This window comes from Antennarius striatus, chromosome 17 (genome assembly GCF_040054535.1).
Source record: "Antennarius striatus isolate MH-2024 chromosome 17, ASM4005453v1, whole genome shotgun sequence".
NCBI classification, from domain to species: Eukaryota; Metazoa; Chordata; class Actinopteri; order Lophiiformes; family Antennariidae; genus Antennarius; species Antennarius striatus.
The window spans coordinates 10,534,383-10,554,498 of NC_090792.1; the positions used below are offsets into that span (position 1 = coordinate 10,534,383).

The 20,116-nt window shown below is 41.1% G+C and overlaps 2 protein-coding genes across 2 annotated transcripts; one reads left to right on the forward strand and one right to left on the reverse strand.

The window, feature by feature from the left end:
- Positions 1–674: 674 nt before the first annotated feature.
- On the reverse strand, positions 675–7,423 carry bbof1a (basal body orientation factor 1a). Its single transcript, XM_068338447.1, has 11 exons — positions 7,373–7,423; positions 7,035–7,287; positions 6,386–6,451; positions 4,205–4,348; positions 4,040–4,120; positions 3,775–3,845; positions 3,265–3,409; positions 2,231–2,736; positions 1,742–1,846; positions 927–998; positions 675–758 (listed from the first exon to the last, which is right to left on the reverse strand). Exons 1-11 carry the CDS (start codon positions 7,414–7,416, stop codon positions 680–682), a joined length of 1,566 nt encoding a protein of 521 aa, XP_068194548.1. The 5' UTR covers positions 7,417–7,423; the 3' UTR covers positions 675–679.
- Positions 7,424–13,140: 5,717 nt separating this feature from the next.
- LOC137610962 (ectonucleoside triphosphate diphosphohydrolase 5-like) lies at positions 13,141–19,896 on the forward strand. Its single transcript, XM_068338893.1, has 13 exons — positions 13,141–13,697; positions 14,110–14,189; positions 14,427–14,570; positions 14,978–15,053; positions 15,433–15,468; positions 15,808–15,896; positions 15,988–16,067; positions 16,154–16,215; positions 16,309–16,410; positions 17,040–17,183; positions 17,300–17,356; positions 18,089–18,204; positions 18,317–19,896. The coding sequence occupies exons 1-13, from the start codon at positions 13,259–13,261 to the stop codon at positions 18,398–18,400; spliced, it is 1,509 nt and encodes a 502-aa protein (XP_068194994.1). The 5' UTR covers positions 13,141–13,258; the 3' UTR covers positions 18,401–19,896.
- The last annotated feature ends 220 nt before the right edge of the window (positions 19,897–20,116 follow it).

Genomic DNA, 20,116 nt, shown 5'->3' on the forward strand with positions numbered 1-20,116 from the left:
TGTTAGCTTGTTATGTTGTTGCTTGCTGTATACATAATGGCGCTGATATGGATTCAAGCGATGTCTACAACTGCGTCACTTCTGCTGTGAAGGAACACATTGTAACTTGTGATATATATTGTTTGTCCAAGGTCTTCACTTATCATGAAAAAATAATAATGCCACCAAAACATTTGTTAAATTATGTACTGCAAATAATAACCCGGGGTTCATTTTGACCTTACTGTTCCTTTAAGTAAGGAAACCTGTTTCCTTGAGTCTGAAAACCTACTCCTTGTACTTTTGCTGGATTGCACATTGTAGTGGATCCATGTCTTTTATTTGATCGACCTTAGTGTTTTCAATATTTAAGCAAAACAGCGGAAAAAGGCTTTACAGTAATGTGATGCAAGTGATCTAGAGTTTTCCTCAGTACCTGCATCCATCTCAAACTTCAGTCAACATTTACATCATCCTTCTGAACACAGTTGGATCCAAAGCAATTTTTTTCCCCTTAGCTCGCTGTTCACTGAGCAGTCGGATGATCACATAAATCCTCCTCTGACTCTAAGGTCACAGCTTGTATGAAGAATTATTGTATTTCTGTTGTATTCTGCTGCACACATGATTGATGGACTGTGGGGAGACATACAAAGTGGAGGCGAGCCGTCCAGATTGTCATGTGGATGCCACACAGAGGTCATGTGGTCCCTATATCTGGCAGGAAGGGCCCAGGCATCTGGGTGAGGAAAGCCTGCTGGGAGACGACCTCTTCAATTCTGGAAGACAGTAATCATTGTGCATGCGCTTGATAAATCATGTAGGTACTTATACTCTCACAGTCAATACTTTTACAGCTAAACACAGAATGTGGGACCAATAAATCTGCACAGACTTTAATTGCAAGGATGTGAAATGACTTAAATTCTCATCCTTTAGTGTCTTACCCAGCTGCTCTGATGTCAGTTAGGGGCTTCTTCTTAGTGGAGGCAGACAAGGCCATATGTTGACCGGCTTTCCTATCAAGAAAATTCAGAGCTATAGTTAAATAAGGAACCTTATAATGAAAAACCATGTTTTGGCACGTTGCTCTGTCTGTTCTCTGTAGCCTGTCTTGGACAGGGGTTATTCTGGGTCAGCACAATGCACATGGACTTGGATTTCTGACTCTCTGGAGTGGCCAAATGTTCTGTTATTCTGCAGGACTAGGTGCCAGACCACTGTTAACATGAATATACATCTCCTGCCTGTCTTACCCCCATGCATCCAGATCCCCTGCACACTCCTTTCTGAAAATCATGTTAGCAGCTGCTCTCCGACCACAAGAGTTCAAAGAACAAAATAAACTGCTAGTGCACGTGAAGACGGGCCAATGGGCTGAGAGCAAATCGACGTGACCAGATGTTTGTTTCCAAGCACACGACTCTGCGGCAAGGCCTATTTTTACTATTGTGCCCAGACTCTTTCTTCATTCTTTTTAAGCAGCTGGATGGAAAAGAAAATTGGTTGAAGCCTAACTGATTTTTTATGGTATCCTCTTCTGCAGAGAGAATGACTGTTTAAAACATTAAAAAGAGGGAGGAGTCACCAGAAGTTCAGCCTGAGCTACCGGTTAGTGTCAATTCGGTTTCAAAGTTGCTTCATCAAAGAAGTTCAACGCATTTTCAGGGATTCCGAGTAGATTGTGTGATACTATTAAGGATGATGCAAAAGTGATAAATTAGCCTTCAGCTACCTTCAACTCAGAAAACAAGTCATTTACCTTTCCTTCTGCCCATTCATTTTAGCAAAGAGAAGTCTGAGCACCTGCTCCCTCTGCTCCCAGGTCAGATCTGACATTTCCACTTTGCTGCCTGGCTGATAAGTCCTTTAAAACAGGTACACAGAACCAGTCAATGTCAGCCCTCAGTGTTGTACAAATACAGTATTTTCCGCACTATAAGGCGCTCCTAAAAGTGTTTAATTTTCTCAAAAACCGACAGTGTGCCTTATAATCCAGTGCGCCTTATATATGAAAAAGGTTTAAAATAGGCCATTCATTGAAGGTGCACCTTATAGTCCAGTGCGCCTTATAATGCGGGAAATACTGTACATGAATAAATACACAGACTCTATAAAGATGAACCATGCATTGTGTTATGGTTTGACACCTGATGAATGAGCCGAGGAATATTTGGCACCGATAAACATGAGAGATTAAAAATATCACAGAGACACACAGTTGTACAAGTCATGGAAATGATGGACCTACCACTTGGAAGCCGCCTCCATGTCTGAATGGACAGAGTTGGTACTGTGGGGGCTTTTATGAAAGGTGCGGATGGGAGGAAACTTTATCTTTCCTGCTGTGGCTTCTCTCAGCCTCCAGCCGTAAGCCCGTTGTGCCTCCTTTTTGTATTGCTGCCTGCTTGTCATGATCTCCTGTTTCACCTGAGCCAGAGCCTCATGGAAGAACAGCTCCAGCTCCGTGCGCTGTCTTACAATTGTACTCGACAGCTTTTTGATGTCCCTCAATTCACTTTCCCGCATGGCAATCACTTTCTGGAGCTTCTCCAGCTCTGCCTGGCCAGCCTGGATGCTGACCAGAGCCGTTCTCTCCTTCCCCTTCTTCTTCTCCTCGTTGTCTTGATCAGATTCCCCAGCTTTCAGATCTTGGATATGCTCCAAGGAAGCTACCTTTGCTCTCAGTCTGGATAGCTCCTCTTTTTGGGCCTCCATCTGAGTGGCATTCTCTTTTACCATCAACTCAAACGTGTTCTGAGTGAACAGACAGAAGACCAAAGTAATAAAAACGTTGAGGCAGAGCCAACTTAAGAGAGTCCTCTCTTTTACATGCCAACTTATGGTAGAGCTGGAACAGAGAATGATTTGTGTTCCAGCCTGCACTGCTGAGTAGGATTCACTCCCTTCATTTACTGTCATCATTTGAGGTAAGATTAATGCACCAAATATTTATTTGTCTAACAGAATCAGTGCCAGAAACCTGCACAGGAGAACCCACTAAATTAGCACCAGTGGAAACTCACCACAACCACTGACCACTGGGTATTAGGTAGGAGGTTGGGAAAGGGGGTTAGAGTTGGACCACAAGCAAAAGCAAAATACACAGGTTCAGTACAAGTAAACAACACAAGGGAAAAACCACCTGAAATATATTTCTGCACAGATTAGTCAAGTGTTTCATAACTGAAAAGACTGAACCTGACTGGGAGAGAAATGGCCACTATACCTGGACTGCCGGTGCCTAATAATGACACTGTTTGCTGTTCTGCGGTTTAAACATACCTTGTCCAGTGCCAGGGAGGCATTTTCCTTCGCCAATGAATTTGTCAATTTCTGCAGCTCCTCTGCCTCCTTTATGTGATATTTCAGTGCTTCATTGAGGCGGACATTCTCCTTGAACACTGAGTGTGACGCTTCGTCCAACTGCCTAAACAGTTTACAGAAAAACCAAAGAAATTAAAAATAAAGATCCTTTGTACTAGACTCACGAAGAGAAAATAAAAATAGAGCATTTCACGTAAAACTAAATTTATTGACTATTGTCAGAGACTTAATCCATCAAGATTCTGATTGCATAAATTTAAATTATCCGGTTGATGTTCTCAATTTTAAAGACGAGCAGTGTCACGATGTGACCAATCAGCTAAGACTATGGTCACACTAGTGTCAATGCTGTTTTACGAGCTGTAAAACATACCCCAAGATCACACTGGTAAATGTAAATTGGTGAATATATATGTATTAAAATATTAAAGTGTTAAATTAGATTGTAGACAAGGGAAGCACACTCACACAACAGCTTCATTGTGGGCCCTTTCCATTACCAGAGCTATCTTTTGCTCAGCTTCCCCCTCCAGGCGAGCCTGCAGGCAAAACCTAGAAATTATCTTAATATATGTGGCTGGTTTTTCACCATTTTTCCTTTTATGTGTCCATTAACAGGGACCTAGGTTTCCACAACTAACTCATTGTTCGCCTGCCTGAAATTATATCAATTTCACCCCATTGTTAGTTCTACATTCCAAAGTGATCTGGGGGATTCTTTTAAATTTGATACCTTTTCTTTGAAGAACTTGAACTCCATTTTGTTCAGGTTCTCCCTGTGCTCCTTTTCAGCAACTTCCATGCTTTCTCTAATCTAAAAAATTTAATGACCACGGTTATGGTTAGCATTAACATCCTGACAGAATGAACTAGTACTTTTATCCTGTTGCATCCTCACATTGCTGAGCTCTTGCTCCATCTGGGCTTTTGTCGTCTGAAACTCCTTAATTTTCCTCATTCCTTCCTGGATCGTGCTGAATTCATCGGACCTCTGTCTGAACAGATCCTGCATCTCTTTTATTTGAAGTGTGTAATCTTCAGCCTGTCAAAGCCAATAACATAATTAGATACATATACAGTAATAACAAACAATCTGCATCTTAAATGCATGCCTGAAAAAATGTATCTATTCATCTATATACTACACCAGATGCAACTTTCCCATAAGTGCAGCTTGCATCAACCAGTGAAGAAGACTTTATACCAGAGTTCACACAGGCCATGCTGTTTTCCAAACCAACTTCAGCAGAGATCAGTCACGGTAAATACCTCAAGATGCTACTGTGGAAAAGCCAGTCTGAGCAAAAATGTCACAAAATGACCAAAGTCATGAGAGACTAGGAAAACACGGACCCGCAAACATGTGCATGATGACTAAATGAGAGGCTATCAACCATCTGATTACAACTTTGGGCCTAATCGTTATTCTTCACATAACTCTGTATAAATTCATCTCCATCAATGCCCCAATCTGCAATGTTTACGTTTTTACAGTTCATATGAAATTATCACTTTGTATGATCTATTAAACGGTTGGCTTGTTTTGTGTTGCACGCATCTTGTTTGTTGTGGTGTGCAGAAACTTCAAATGGAAAAGGCTTATTTGGAATGACGATTTGAACGATTTTCTCAAGTTTCATCATATTTCTCCTTGGATAAAAACTGGAACACTGATGTTCCAAGAATTCATTCATTCATTCCTTTTCTGCCGCTGTATCCGCCGTAGCGGGTCACGGGGAGCTGGAGCCTATCTCAGCTGGCATAGGGCGTGAGGCGGGGGACACTCCGGGCACGACACCAGTGCACCGCGGAGCCACACACAAAGACGGACAACCATGCACACACACACACACACACACACACACACACACACACACACACACACACACACACACACACACACACACACACACACACACACAGCGCATGCTTTTGGAGGTAGGAGAAAGCCGGAGAACCTGGAGAGAACCCACACGGACACGGGGAGAGCATGCGACTCTGCATCCCACTGTGTTGTGAGGCGACAGCGCTAACCACTGCGCCACTGTGCTGCCCAGAATGCCTTTCATTAAATACCTTATATTTTGAAGAAGAAGCATTTAATCACTTTAACACGACAGAAATCTTGTGAACACAAGTCACAGTCTTTTGGGACAAGAGTAATTTTCTTCCCAGTAACAGCACATACGTGACAGTTCCATTTCTAAACTAGGGATTTTTCAAGTTGGTCCAGACCATCCTTTTCTCCTCAGAAGCTTATTGGACTCTATTTAACAGCACAAAATAAACTAGAAGATAAAAAACAGCTGCTAGGAAGAGAAGCAAAACTGTTTCCTGTCTTGAATTTGTCGTGTCAGTTTGATAGCTTGATCTTAATGTCAGGGAGCAGAGGTCAATGAAAATTATAGGGATCTAAAGTCCCATAAGGTGTGCCTCAAGTAGCATTTTTGAGTAAGGATCGCTGTGAGCACAAAGGGGACAGCCTTTTCCCAAATAAGCACTTTTACATTATGTTATTTTCTGTAGCCGCTGAAATAAATAAAAAAAATCAAACAATGTAACTCGGAATGTCAGGGTTCGCTTTTATATCATATGGTCATTTTGTTTGGTTGTTTTTTTTGTCAAGCTGCAGAATAAATGTCAACGTAATTACACACAAGACAGCTGTTAAGACACAGTGTAGCACATTTCTGAGACACTAAAAACTTACACACAATAAAATATATATAGTATTTAACTATAAAGCTTCAGCGCAAAGGGCCTTCCTCAAACCAGTTCCCTGGGTGTATGTACTGGGGCAGTATTGATCCCCTGTTCCCCAGGGAAATCCTATAGATTTAACAAGCTCCTATAATACTGAATATTATATTCTATATGTGCTGGATAATTTTTTTAGATCATGAAAACATGGTGTGTGTAGTGAATATTTCCAAACATGTTCCTGTCCATATACTCTATTTTTTTACACACCAGCAGGAATTTAAAAAAGTTTCTGAGCACTATGCTTGGATCAATACAGCAGGCTTTTATGTCGATATGCTGCTTCAGCATCCTTTCATGTTGTTTAGGATGAACTCACCAGATTGTTCTGTTCATCACGTGCGCACGCTTCTTGACGTTTCAGGCTTCTTTGCAGCATCCTGATCTGTTGTAACGACACGTGACGCTTTGTTAACAGAGGCTCATCTTAATACCATATGTTTCAAACTCAAGGCCCAAGGGCCAAATGCAGCCCGCCACATCATTTCTTGTGGCCCGCAAAAGCATAAAAGATCAGAGTGTCTAAAAATAAATAGGTGCTTTGACCATAAACTACATTTCCCCAAATGCAGTAATTCAGCCCATTTTAACTGACAAAAATGTTTTGAACAAAGTTAATGTCCTAACTTGTGTTTGATGTTATTTTTCTTTATTCATTGGATAGTTTGACCCTTGATTGATGGAGTTCAGTGGGTTTCATAAGCTGACAAATTTAAAGAATTTATGTTATAACAGAACAGCATACAAACATTCTTTTCTGTGCAACTGTAATATTTGTAATTTGAATCAGCAAATTACAAATATTATATGTAACTATTTATTTAACATTAAGTGGTTACATTTATTTTACATTACACTGAGTTACATTTAGTTACATTTATAAGTTACATCTGGCCCTTTGAGAACAGACATTATGCTGATGTGGCCCTCAGTGAAAATGAGTTTGACTCACTGCTATAAGCTCCTACCTGTTTCTCTTTCGCTGCGTCTTCTTTCTTCAGAAAGTCTGTTATTTCAATCATGTCCTTCTCCTGGCGGTAAAGCTGATTGGTCAGCTCTTCGTTGGTGCGTGCCAGTCGCCGGCAGGCCTCGGTATACTGCGCGAGGGACTGTCCGGTGACCCGCAGCCTCAGCTCCCAAAGGGCCGCGCTGCCCCGTGGCCTGTCCGCGTCCGGCTCCCTGTCCGCCTTTGACACCTGTTTGCTTTCCTTCTTCCCCTTCCTGTAACAAAATACAGAACAAAATCCATCGACTTTAGATTTAAATGAGATTTTAAATAATGTCTGTACAAAATACAAGTACTCACCCGCCTTTCGCCTTCTTTATTTTGGTGGCTTTCTTCTTCGGCATCACCTCTTCAAGCTCAGGTGCGACACAAAACTAAACCTGGTAAACAAGTCACACATCAGTGAGGGCAGAACTATCCTGCTGTAGCCCGCTGTCAGTGTTTGTCCCTGCTACCATGGAGACACTGGAGTAGCCGAGGAAGAGGTCAAATTTCCTACTCCTCTGGTTTCCCATCAACACTTAACACTCAACCAAACATTATTTCAAGAAAAGCAAGATTTGGAAAAAAATAATTTCCACATGATAAATTTCATTGGAATGGGGGGTCTCCTACTGATCTTATTGTGAGTAGTTCAAGGCAGGATACCAGGCGGTGTAGCTCTGGTTTGTGGAATTAAAAGTTTGACTCATTGATCAATGTGGTCAGACTGGATGTTGACTGGTGTATTGCAATATATTTTATTAACAATGAAAAGAAATTCATTATTCTGAATGTATAAACCTTATGCGTGTCACCAGAATGAGTATGAATATTTAAATAGGCTTGCCTTCATTAATTGTATGAGCATGTATATATCTGAATATAGTGGTTCTTATTTTCTTTTATAATGAATTTTAATCATGTATTTCTTTTTGAATTTTATGTAACATGTTGTTTCTTTATATGTGGACCTTCTGTAAGAAGGTTTAAATAAAATAAATAAAATAGACTTTGACACTTGCTACTGAGAACATTAGTAAAATACTGGATAATATGATAATATGACTAAACAATCTAATAAGGATACTATTGTATCATTGCTGCTTTTCTGGCAAATTTTCCACAAATCCTAATAAAAACTCAATTTATCATAGAAGGCAAAGCAAGTTTTCTAATAACTTCAACAGTCGCTCTGGAATATTTCAGTGTCTCTATAAGACATTGTAATAAGACGGCATACAAAATACCAGACCTCAGTATCAGCTAAAAGGAATTAGCTATTGTGAATTGACATTTTTTTTATAGCTGGATTATTTCAACTGTGAGAAAAAGGAACATCATAAAAGAAGCACTGACATCTGTAACAACAACTTTATTTGACGTTACATCAGCATCAAGATCCAACATCTAATCCTTAGTGAGTCCCAACAACACTCAGTGTCAGAAGTATCACCATACAGCGTAATGGTATGGTTTTAGGACTTAATTCATCCTAGCCATTATTAAAATATTGATTCACAGACAGATCTTTCTGAATTTCAACATAAGACCTGGGACCCTTATGTGTGGAGATTGCATATTCTCCCTTGTCTGCATGGGTTCCTCTGCTGGTTGTCCGGCTTCTGCCCACCTCCAAAAAACACGTAGCTTAGTTTACTTGGTCCACGTCAAATTGTTTGTATAAGTGTGAGCATAACCTGCTGTTTGTCTTTTGTGTGGCCCCATGATAAGCTGGCATCTCATGTGGGGTGTATCCTGCCTCTCGCTCGTAGCAACCTGAGATAGGCTCCAGCAACCATGTGACCTGCAGGGCAGATAAGAACATTGATGGATGAATGGATGAATCACAGCAAGAATTTTCTGGATTTGAACACTGGGACTTTTGTGTTTGGAGTTTGCATGTTCTCCCAGGTCTGGGTGGGTTCCCTCTGTGTGCTCCAGCTTCTTTCTAGAGTCCAAAAACATGCAATAAAGTTGAACTGGTAACTTTATATTACCTATAAGTGTGAATGTGAGCATAAATAGTCGCTCGTCTTTCTAGTTTTTGGCCTTGAGATGGACTGATTGTCTGTCCAGGGTCGACACTTACCCACATAATTGTACTTTTGTACATGTTGAGGTGCCACCAAAAAATATTACATTCTTTTGTCAATCACAGTGACCATGTAATTACCATCTCCCTCTCTCTCTCTTGTATAAATAGAGGTTTCCACCAATCAATCCACCATTCCTTGTGGGAGGCTTTCAGATACAGATGTCTGTTCTGCTCAGCAGCCTGTGGATTGAGAGAATAACTGTATTCATAACTTGTATAGTAATTACAGTCTTCCCTTGCTGGGGTCTATCAGACAGGATTGGTTTGCACATGATCTTCGCCCACATGATGACATGAGAGACATTTTCGGCCATGTCAGCTGTATTGTTCGTGTCGCCCTAAAATGAGACATATGCCACTGGCTGCCATCCCTGCTGCTTTTGTTGGACTTACGGGAAAATCGCTAAGATCAACATAAACGCACTTGGCACACAAGTTTGAAGAAGCAATGTTAACTTAGAACAAGTCATATTTCAAGAAAACCACAGAGTTTTCTCCATCCATTATCTTATTTAGTGTCCGTCTGGAGCCTGTCCACTGTAGATTACTCATCATCAAAAGAGCAGAGATATCACAAAAGTGTTGGGTGTAGCTACCGTGAAACAGAATCATGTAGGGTCGCAATCTACTCTGGCATCATGAACAGAGTTTGAAGACTAAATTTAAAGGTAATTACTATGACAGTGAGGAGAGAAAACTGAAATAACCCTGAACATTTTCAAAGCTGTCATTATCATTGGAATTGTAATGACAAGGTTTAGGTCTCTTCAATGGACTTTTTGGGGTAGGACACCCACAAACATGACATTCCTGAGGGCAAAGTTGCAACATATTAATGGTGGATTGCACAGTACAGATTACAAAGTTGGGGTCACTGCTCATGCTTTGCGGTTTCATTTAACTTGAAACCAAATACCAAAACTTGTATTGAGACTACGTCTCCTTTAAAACATTATGTTTGTAATGTGCTGTGTCATGTAGAAGAGAAACTTGGTTAGATTGTCACTCTGCACATTTGGGTGACTTTCTAACATGATGTGGAGGCAGACAGACTTTCCACTAGACTTAGTTTAATGTTGTGTGAATATTCACATTCTCTCATGCAAAACATCAACGACCATGACATTTTACTAGAGGGGTACTTTCTATACATTGTATTGTATAAGTAGCACATTTATATTATTTGAAATAAACAAATGCTGGGATTTATATTGGCCTAATATCTAAACTTTGCACGTAATTGCCCGCTTCCACGAAATGACGTCAAGGAGATACAGGAATGGCTTTAGTTTTTCCATCATGTTTCATGAATAACTCAAAATAAATTCAATGTTTTGTGACAAAACCTTGTCCACACATTAACCATCACACGGTGTGTGGTCCTTTGCTATTTAGAGATTTTAGTCATTTTTATATTTTCCATTTCCATCGTTATAAGTTGCCCCAAAGCACATCTCACACTCAATACTCTTAAGATTTTTCCACAAATCTTTCTACACTAAACTAAATTAATATTAAATACTAAAATAAAGTACTCTAAATGCGGAAGTGGTGGCTTTTTCTATTTAGGAATTTTGTTCCGTTTCCATGATTAAAAGTTTAATTTAGGTTTCAAATTTTGGAATTTGTGTGAGATAAAAGTTTCTGGGGCATGATTCAAAAACTGTTCAATATTTATTTGTAATATTTTATAAATATATCTCCCATGTGCGGAAAAGATGCCTTTTAATGTTTTCGGAATTGCAGGCATTTTATTCTCTTGGATTTAAAAAAAAAAAAAAATTACTATTATGACCACAATTACATTATATGTTATGATCAGCTGGGTTAGAGTTAAGGATATCAACTAACACGCTCTGACAAGCAGCTTATAAGACAATTATAGTCAAACAACTGAAACAGGAGTGAATCTATTCTATTACTGACATTGGCCTGATAGATGTTCTTCTTAGGACTGTGGATAGTTTTACCAAGAATACTTTGTCTATTTTCTGTCAGAATCCGGTGTTATGGGATCATAATTATCAGGTTAATAATAGGTTTATGTCATCCATACATATTCAAAAGGAATTGTGACATTAACCGCATATGTCTGAAGGTTAACCGTCAGAAAATGTGGAGCAAAACTTTCAAAATGAAAACCCACTCCAGAAAAAAGCACGACTTTCTGTGATATTGCTAATAAACTCAGGGTTTATGAGCCACATTATCACACTGTTAACATGCAACCAAGACATGTATGGGCACACGTCAGCAAGAGGTCCTGCACATGTATGCTTTGATAGGGGCGACTGACCATTCTGGTGAGCCACAGGATCGAAAAAAAAATAACCACAGTATTTAGAAAAAAGGAAGGAGGAAAGAAAGTCCAATATTTTTAGTCCAAATTACAGTGTTGGAACAGTGCTTTGCACAGTTGAGTGTCCTGGGAGTGGAATGGCATTATGGGTGGATACTGGTGCCAAGTCCCACCCTCCCCACATTGTCCTCTCAGTAGACGTCCTGCCCTTTCTTGTGTCCATGTGCAGGACCTTTGCCCTCCCATTACCCTCCTGGCTGGGCTGGCAGACAGCTCAGTTTAGACCTCAGTCACCCTCTGTATGAGGTTAAATAGTCTCATGCATGTTTAGTCAGGGTTGATGTAGGGTAAGTTCCTTGGGGATTCCCCTACTCCTAGATTACCAGTGTGTGGACTACCTGTTTCAAATTTCTGTCCTCTTTCTGGGTGGAAAATACCACAGCATAGTACAAATCTCAGATCTCGTAAAATCTCCGAGCTGTCAAGCTTCTGTGCTCCGTCCCGTGGAATATCCTCAATGCTTCTGTATCCCGCGCTACACCGAGCAACTGAGCATTGCATGAGAATGCATTAGCTTATACAGTACTGCATGGCGTATGATGCTGTGCCAAACATCCATCTAAAGCAAAGTAACTGCCTTTCATAGTTTTCATGCATTCACTTGTGAAACGTGCCTCACTGCCCAAAGATTTTTCTCTTGAAAAGTCTGTGGCTAACACAGGGATGAGTGGGAGTGAGATGACTGCTAACATTCTTTTAACTTTCATGCCAGCTGGAGTGCAGGTCACATTTACAATTTTAAGGTTGGTGAAAGGGCTGCAGTAGATGTAATGCAGTCATTATTCTAGAATCATGACGAGGATGTTGGGGTTTTTTTTTTTTTAAGCATGCAAGAATCATTCAGACTGACCACGATTTAGTTAAGAAATATTAAAATAAAATAAAAAGAATAATAGTTAGGAAAATGGACAGCTCTATAAGTTCTACCCAAGGCAGCAATGAAGAGCTTGAAATTCTAGAAATGCCCGATTTATTTTAAATTATGCCAAAATGCTACCACTTACATGATTAAGTAAAGAAGGAGCACACATATTATTGTTCTATTAGAGTTGGGGTTTTTAAAACTGCAATAATCTGTTTTAAAACTAAAGATATGCTTTTCTAAGAACCCAGTTGATACTTGAGTTACTCTTAATTTAGGCAGTGGCAAAATTTGAGCACAAGTCAACTAGTGAAAGTACAAAGAGTTGCAGGGTAAAGGAATATTTCAGCCAAGTTACTATGTAAATCCTGAATGTACCCATAAAAAGTATTTTAAGACCATTTTGGGCTCGTTCTTTGTGAGCCATTCATTTCGACTTCTTCATGTACCACTTTCTCCTTTCGTAAAGGGTTTCTTGGTTCCAGAGTAACCAGTAAAGATGAGGAGGGTAACACACGACCAAGAATAATCTTCCTCTCCAAAAAAAAAAAAAAGAAAGAAAGAAGGAAATTCTGTTGGTAGGCAGGTAGTGGGTCTCTGGGAGGCGGGGGGTGGGTGGGTGGAGGAGGAGGCGGGGGAGGGGGACTCCTGATGAAGCTGGGATGGACCGCCACTGGATTGGTGGATGGCTTTTCTCAGTGTGGCCCCATGCCAAGCCCTTATGTCTTTATATAGTGTAAACAGATGACCGGACAGTCCTGAGCTGTGCATCCACTCCGCTTGTCGCCATCTGTCCTGCTCTCCTGCTCGGGTCCCTGTCCATCTTTTGCTCCATCATCCATCAGGACTTCATCCGCAGCTCTCTCCTCCTCCCCGACTGATCCTGCAATGGCCAAGCCGACCCTTCTCCTCACTGCATCCGTGTGGCTCCTGGCTCTGAGCATCGCGGAAGCCACTTACTACCGGCACCACCGCTACATCCCCCACTACTACCGCTACCGGGAGAACTTCGCCAACTCGGACAATCACCTCCCAGAAGTGCCCAACCATGTGCCTGAAGTCCCCCGGCACAGCGTCCCGAATCAGCCCGACATCCCACAGGTGATCCACCCGGTACCTGAGGTCATCCATCCCATGCCAGACGCCTACCATCCGGTGCCGGAGGTGGTGCATCCCGCGCCCGAGCCTTACCGCCCCGAGTTCCTCCAGCCGGTGCCAGAAGCCCCGAACAGAGGCGACAGAAGCCGGGTGTTCTATGGGATCATGTTTGACGCCGGCAGCACCGGCAGCAGGATCCACATCTACAAGTTCATCCAGAAAGACCCTGGTGAGTGCAGCATCTCTCTCTCTCTCTCTCCCTCTCTGTCTCTCTGTCTCTCTCTCTCTCTCTCTCTCTCTCTCTCTCTCTCTCTCTCTCTCTCTCTCTCTCTCTCTCTCTCTCTCTCTCTCTCAGCCAATAGTCTTCCTCTGCAGCAGCCTCTGGATCCCAGTCCGTCTGGTCACTGTTGGGTCATTCAGTCCGCCACAGTGCTCGGTTAATGTATTTCTAAAAGTGGCTGAGGTGACCTGTCTGAAACATGTAGGAAACAGGCTGAGACTGAATCAGGATGAGGTAGTGCTGTCTAACAGAAACAGAAAAAAGGGTCGGGCAATTACTTCTCGAATTTCTGCTTCATCCCAAAGCATCACATACTGTTATGTGTTCTCTGTAATAAACCTATTTCTTGACTCTGTTTTAGTTGAGCTGCCGGTTCTGGACAATGAAATGTACCACGCAGTGAAGCCTGGATTGTCTGCCTATAAGGACAACCCTGAGGAGGTATGTACATCTATTAGATATCATTTATTATTGATTATCAGGTGTATCAGGGAGTTGTTCTTTGCCCACAAATCATGAAACCGCTGGGTTTTTCTTTGGGTTGGGTTCATGTAGTGTAACCGCTGTGTAATTACAAAAATACCTCCAGTTGATGATGTCATCCGTTTCCCTCTCCTGTCTAACTTATTTAAGATTGTGAAATGTTCCTTGTAATGGTTGTATTTTTTTCCTCTGCAGGGTGGCAACACCATCCGACAGCTACTGAAGATTGCCAAAAAGACAGTGCCAGAGGACGAATGGAGCAGAACGCCAGTGGTCCTGAAGGCCACAGCGGGTCTACGTCTGCTTCCTGAAGACAAGGCCAATGCTCTGCTGGAGGAGGTGAGGCACATTTTCCCTCTGCCCCTAGACAGTTTGGCACAAATACCACGAGTCCCGCCAAGAAGCGGGATGAGAAACCACTAAGTGCTTACAAGTGTCACTGAGAAAAAAAAGTCTGCCCATTTGGTAGCTATCATGTTGCAAAAAAACAGCTGTTGTGGGGTTGTGTGGCGTAACCATATTTGTCATTTAAAGCATTAAATCCTGGCTACTGTTGCAGCCATGCTTGCGGTTTAACTTATCTGTCAGTCTAAAACAGAGCACATAAAATCTGTCCTCTAGAGCTTGAATAAACTTCATCCCAGTGACAGCAGTAGGCTTGAACGTGTAGTTTAATGTTACTTTATATTGATTCAATACATTTCAAGTAAAAAGTTCTAATCAAATGTCGGCTATCTATCCCACAGGTGCGAGAGGTATTTGAAGAATCCCCTTTCTTTGTGCCACCAAACAGTGTCTCTATCATGAATGGAGCAAAAGAAGGTAGGTCAGCTATTAATGATAATATTATGTACTATATATAATACACAAAACATACATATAATTGTGTTTTAGATCCTGTACAAATAGGTGTTTCAGCTAATTTGACAAGATGTCTATCCCTTTGTCATTAAGACATAGAGTGGTTTCTGTCCCCCGCCCAATAATTTAGTGTGACTCTGCGCATCACCCATCATACAATATGTATGATGAGTACAAGTACAATAACTTGACACCTTAGTCAACAGTAATTACCTGGACCGGTCTTCAGTCCCTCATGCCAGTGGTGTCGGCTCTGCTCCTTTAATATCAGCTTAACAAAGGAACGCTGACTTCTCAGGCTGTTACTAATGTAGACATTTTCACCCATGTGTTGTTTTAGGAGTCCTTGCCTGGGTCACGGTGAACTTCCTTACAGGTAAGACATGGTTTGTGTTTTGCTATGTCGGTGTTAGTGGTCGGGAGGCACATAGCTGAGGCTCCAGTGTACACACAAAGCCCAGCAGGGAAAGACTCTCGTCTCCTGTCTGAGGTTATGAGCTTGAATCATTCGCTCCAGAGAGGTTGCAATAAACAAAAAAATATTTCCTCGTGTTTTTCCCACACAAAATTGTATGACATGATGACAATACAATTCAAAACAAACAAGAGGTGTTTTTCCTGTAGGTTGGGTTGGGAGAGAAACAATCTGTCATCTTGTTTTATTCTTGAGGCTGTAAAGTTAATAAATGCTAAATTTCTATTTATTTCTTCACAGGCCACTTGTACTCCAACACAAAGAGGACAGTCGGCATTCTGGACCTGGGTGGAGGATCTACACAGATCACATTCCTTCCTAAGTCAAAGGTGAAGAAATATTCAGTGTGAAAAATATCGAAATTTAAAATGTTCTGACGGAAAACCGACAACTAAAAACAATCTGTTGTTTATCCACCAGAAAACAGTCGAGACAGCTCCCTCTACTTACATCTCCAGATTCAACCTCTTCAACAACACATATCAACTCTACACACACAGGTGAATAACAAACAAATGCTGCATTACTGTTAAGAGGAGAAAAAGTATCTAAAAAGTCACCATAACTTTCTGTTAACATTACACAGCTACCTTGGAAACGGACTGTATGCAGCTCGATTGGCAACTCTAGGAGCACTAGGAGCTGATGGTAGAGAATCTAAAACTTTTATCACCTTTCTATTTGTGATTGATGCCAATGGTTCTTAGTTAGTTCATGATGTAATGTTTTATTTCCGCCCAGGTCTGGATTGGAAAGTCTTCACCAGCTCCTGCCTTCCAAAGAAGTTCAGAGAAGATGTGACTTTTGGAGGAACGACCTATAAAGTTAGCGGAATTCCAGATGGTAAGATGACAGCATGGAGCTGAGGTTTTTGTTTTTTTGGATACTGTGCTATGTGAATTTTCTTTTCACTACTAGCGGATAATAGAGTACAGTATAATACATATTGCAACACAACATTTATCCACTCGAGTTTCTGTAGCTTTGGCGCCAAATCCATGTTTTGTCATCCTCTTGAACAATTATATTGCAGTCAACCTTGTATTTAAATGAAAAGAAAAATGTCAGTTAACTTCACTAAGACAGTCACTCCCATACCACAGTCCAGTAGCCAAAAGATGCCGACTTGTCCCTGAGCTGTTATTTCTTTGTGTAACGAGTGGCTTAATCTGGACGGCTCACAATTATGTGGTAAAAATAGGCAGCTCATCAGGGCTGCGCTAACTGCCGCTCTTGTCAGCACATGGTTTTCCTGCCGCAACCGTGCCAGGCTTACCCATAAGGCTGTGTGAAACTTGTACTTCTGGGGCTTCCCTTGTAAATTATCCGGTGAGCCCCCGGCTCAAAACTCTGGCTGACCTCAAACTGGGGCATTCCAGCCACTACTGTACTCTGGGACCTTTAACTCATTGTTTTCCACCATTTTCAACAAACCTGTGAAACCACACATACTTTTTTTTTTCTCTCGTCAGGCTATGCAGGCTACAAGCTGTGTTACTACGAGGTGATGAAGGTGATCAAAGGAGTCGTGCACCAGCCTTTTGAGGTGAAGGGCAGCAGCGTCTTCTATGCTTTCTCCTACTACTTCGACAGAGCTGTGGAGTCTGGCCTCATTGGTGAGCGCGTGCAGGCCAGAGACTTGTCTCCCAGTGCCATTATTTTTCACGTTGATTATGATCATTTGTGCAACACAGACATTTAAATTGCATGTTTGCTTGCTTTTTCTGTGCAGAAGGCAGTCGAGGTGGTGCGCTGGAAGTTAGAGATTTTAAGAAGAGAGCCAAGGAAGGTAAGAATTACGTGTTATCTTGTCTGCAGATGGATAAACCTGTGTACCAAACCAACAATTGTACCATCTATATACGGTTTAGCAGTTGTCCAACCACTGAAACGTCATGCAACACCTCCTAAACATGAATGGCACAGTTTATCCTGCCAAAACAAACTTTATGATAACAATGAAATGTAAATGATTACAAGGTTAAAAATCAAATTACTTTATTATAAACGAAATATCGCTATAAATAGTTTTAATGCCTCTCTCTACGCATGCGAGGCACATAGCACTCCCTAGGTCAACGAAGAACCAGAATTACATCCAATAGCAACACATTGGTATGTTTGTGTTGTGAGAACACTGTCACATGGTCTCGAGGAACACGTCTGGCGGCTGAGCTCAAGATGTCTGTCTGGCTCAAGCAGGAGGGTACCTGACAGGCACACACCACCTGGGGTCTCACACATACCAAAACACACAGACGGTGTCCTGGGCTGTTTGACATTACCACCCACCTGCAGCCTTGTGCTGACCTTCACCCGTCGTCCTCACACCTCCCTGTTTATTCATTCAGAACAAAACTCATCTTTTAATCATGTAACACAGAGGATAGAAATTTTTTGGGTTTTTTTGGTGTAAACATGGATGGTGACTCCATTTTTTTTGGTGCGACAAAGTGTCTCCACGACACAAGATCTTTTTTGTGAAGCCATTGTTAATGTCTGAAATGGCTTGTGTTTGCAGTGTGCAACAAAATGACCAAATACCGCGCTATCAGCCCCTTCCTCTGCATGGATATGACGTACATTACCTGTCTGCTAAAGGAAGGCTTTGGATTCAAGGACAACACTGTTCTGCAGGTGAGCAAAGCAGAGATAGGTGACTGTGGATAGTGGTTGTCAAAATGATTAAAAGCCCCATGACATGTTCTGTCAGCGCAGTATTTCACAAGACTGTCATTCTGCTCAACAGCTGGCCAAGAAGGTGAACAATGTGGAGACCAGCTGGGCCCTGGGGGCCACCTTTGACTACTTCAGGAACCTTGACATCCACTAAGCAGCTCGCTGTCACTGCAGCTGGCACTGAGAGGGACAGTCTGCCGCTGTGGGGCTTCCCTCCACTCCATCCATCCTCCATTAAACCCGCCCCTTCACAGACACACCCAATCCCACCACACCTCCTCGCTTTATCTGTTCCTCAACCTCAGCACCCTGCAAACACTCTGAGAACTGTTGAAAGAAAGAAATCACTATATTTTTATAAGGCCAGCTATTTCTACTGTATTTTCAGCTCATTACTGATGGGCTGACGTTATTATTTTTTTAAACGTTTACATGTTTGATGGGTGTCTGATCTGAAATGTTGTTCTCACCTACCTTCTGACTGTGTAGAAGGTAGTTTAGAAACAGTACAACCAGTCAAGGTATTTTGGTGCTTACTGTGGTCCTAGTGTGAAGTATACACTACACTATGGTGGAATTTATTTTGAGACTAGTTGCTGGAAGTGCAACCATACTTACCTCTACCAAAGAGGATGTGTTTTCATCAGCGTTTATCCGTCTGTTTGTTAAATAGCAGAGTATCTCAGAAGGTTCTTGATAGATTTCAGTTCAGTTTTATAAAATAAGGAGGGGGGTCATTAGATATTAAGGCAGATCTAGAATCTGAGCAGAGTTATGCTTTCTCAGAGTGCCTCTCTAATATCTTTTAAATTGCTTAAAAATTCATTCTTTCAATACAACCCTTTTATTTTAACAGTAAAAAATCTGACAGAACTGTCAATTTACCTTAGTTGGACATCAGGTAAACAGAACAATTTATAACCATAGTTTCTTTTTCAACATCATTGCACGTAACACTTTAATTACAGATATTGTAGCTAAGACATGATGTTTAGACTAGATATTCATCAGAAAGTTTTAGACTCATCGTGACAGGGGGCAGAGATTGCAGTGGTGAACTGCCTCCAACAGTTCATGTAGTTTAGCTGTTACATTTGTTCGGTCAACGCCAGTATTTTAATGTTCAGCCATTTATGTTTGTTGTGTCTACAGTGGGAAATACAGTATCAAGTCAGGTGTAATCATAGGTTTGAACTGATTGTTAAACTAGCAAGAGTAAAACCTCTCATTGAGGGTAAATGGTGCTTCCATCATCATTTGCAGCAAAAATGTAAACAAAAATCATGTAAAACTCCCAAATCCTCCACTCCCTGGTATTAGCTATGTTGAATTGTGTTTCTTTTGTGAACTGTACAAATATTTAAAAAAAATAAGTCTAAAATATTTTAATATCCTCATTCATTATTAACGCTGTTCAGCTTTCTGTTTAACTGCTTTTTAAGCTGTGCCTTTGCCATCTTTCCAGTATTTAACATGATCAATAACTACTGCTGTATATATGAAATGTAAACTTTATCTGTAAAATCTTTTACTTTACATAAACGTGCTGCACAATTTCTCAGAAATGACTCTATGTTCATCAAAATGAATAACCTGATAACTGACAGTATGTAAATTGTTTTTATCAAAGTGAATCATGTGTTTACTATACAGTACATTTATGTTTTAATAAAACATGAAAATGATGTCTTGTGATTTTGAACTTTCTACAATGAGATGCAGTACTTTGCTACATTATTTGTAAGCATTTTTAAATCAAACTGCAAGTGCTTGATTCATTTTGTCTGAAAAGCGTCAGAATCTGAACTTAAAATCTGAAAACACAAGACTACCGAAATCAGAAATCTTTGCTTTTCATATGATGTTTTAA

What these genes read in the sequence shown, in the direction of transcription:
- bbof1a (XM_068338447.1), bottom strand. Translation starts at nt 7,416, where the DNA reads ATGCCGAAGAAGAAAGCCACCAAAATAAAGAAGGCGAAAGGCGG. An exon ending in ACGCAGCGAAAGAGAAACAG is followed by an intron (nt 6,452 to 7,034) that starts GTAGGAGCTTAT and finishes TCGTTACAACAG; the next exon opens with ATCAGGATGCTGCAAAGAAG. An exon ending in ATGAATGGGCAGAAGGAAAG is followed by an intron (nt 999 to 1,741) that starts GTAAATGACTTG and finishes TTTTCTTGATAG; the next exon opens with GAAAGCCGGTCAACATATGG.
- LOC137610962 (XM_068338893.1), top strand. Translation starts at nt 13,259, where the DNA reads ATGGCCAAGCCGACCCTTCTCCTCACTGCATCCGTGTGGCTCCTGGCT. An exon ending in ATAAGGACAACCCTGAGGAG is followed by an intron (nt 14,190 to 14,426) that starts GTATGTACATCT and finishes TTTCCTCTGCAG; the next exon opens with GGTGGCAACACCATCCGACA. An exon ending in AGGAGCACTAGGAGCTGATG is followed by an intron (nt 16,216 to 16,308) that starts GTAGAGAATCTA and finishes ATTTCCGCCCAG; the next exon opens with GTCTGGATTGGAAAGTCTTC.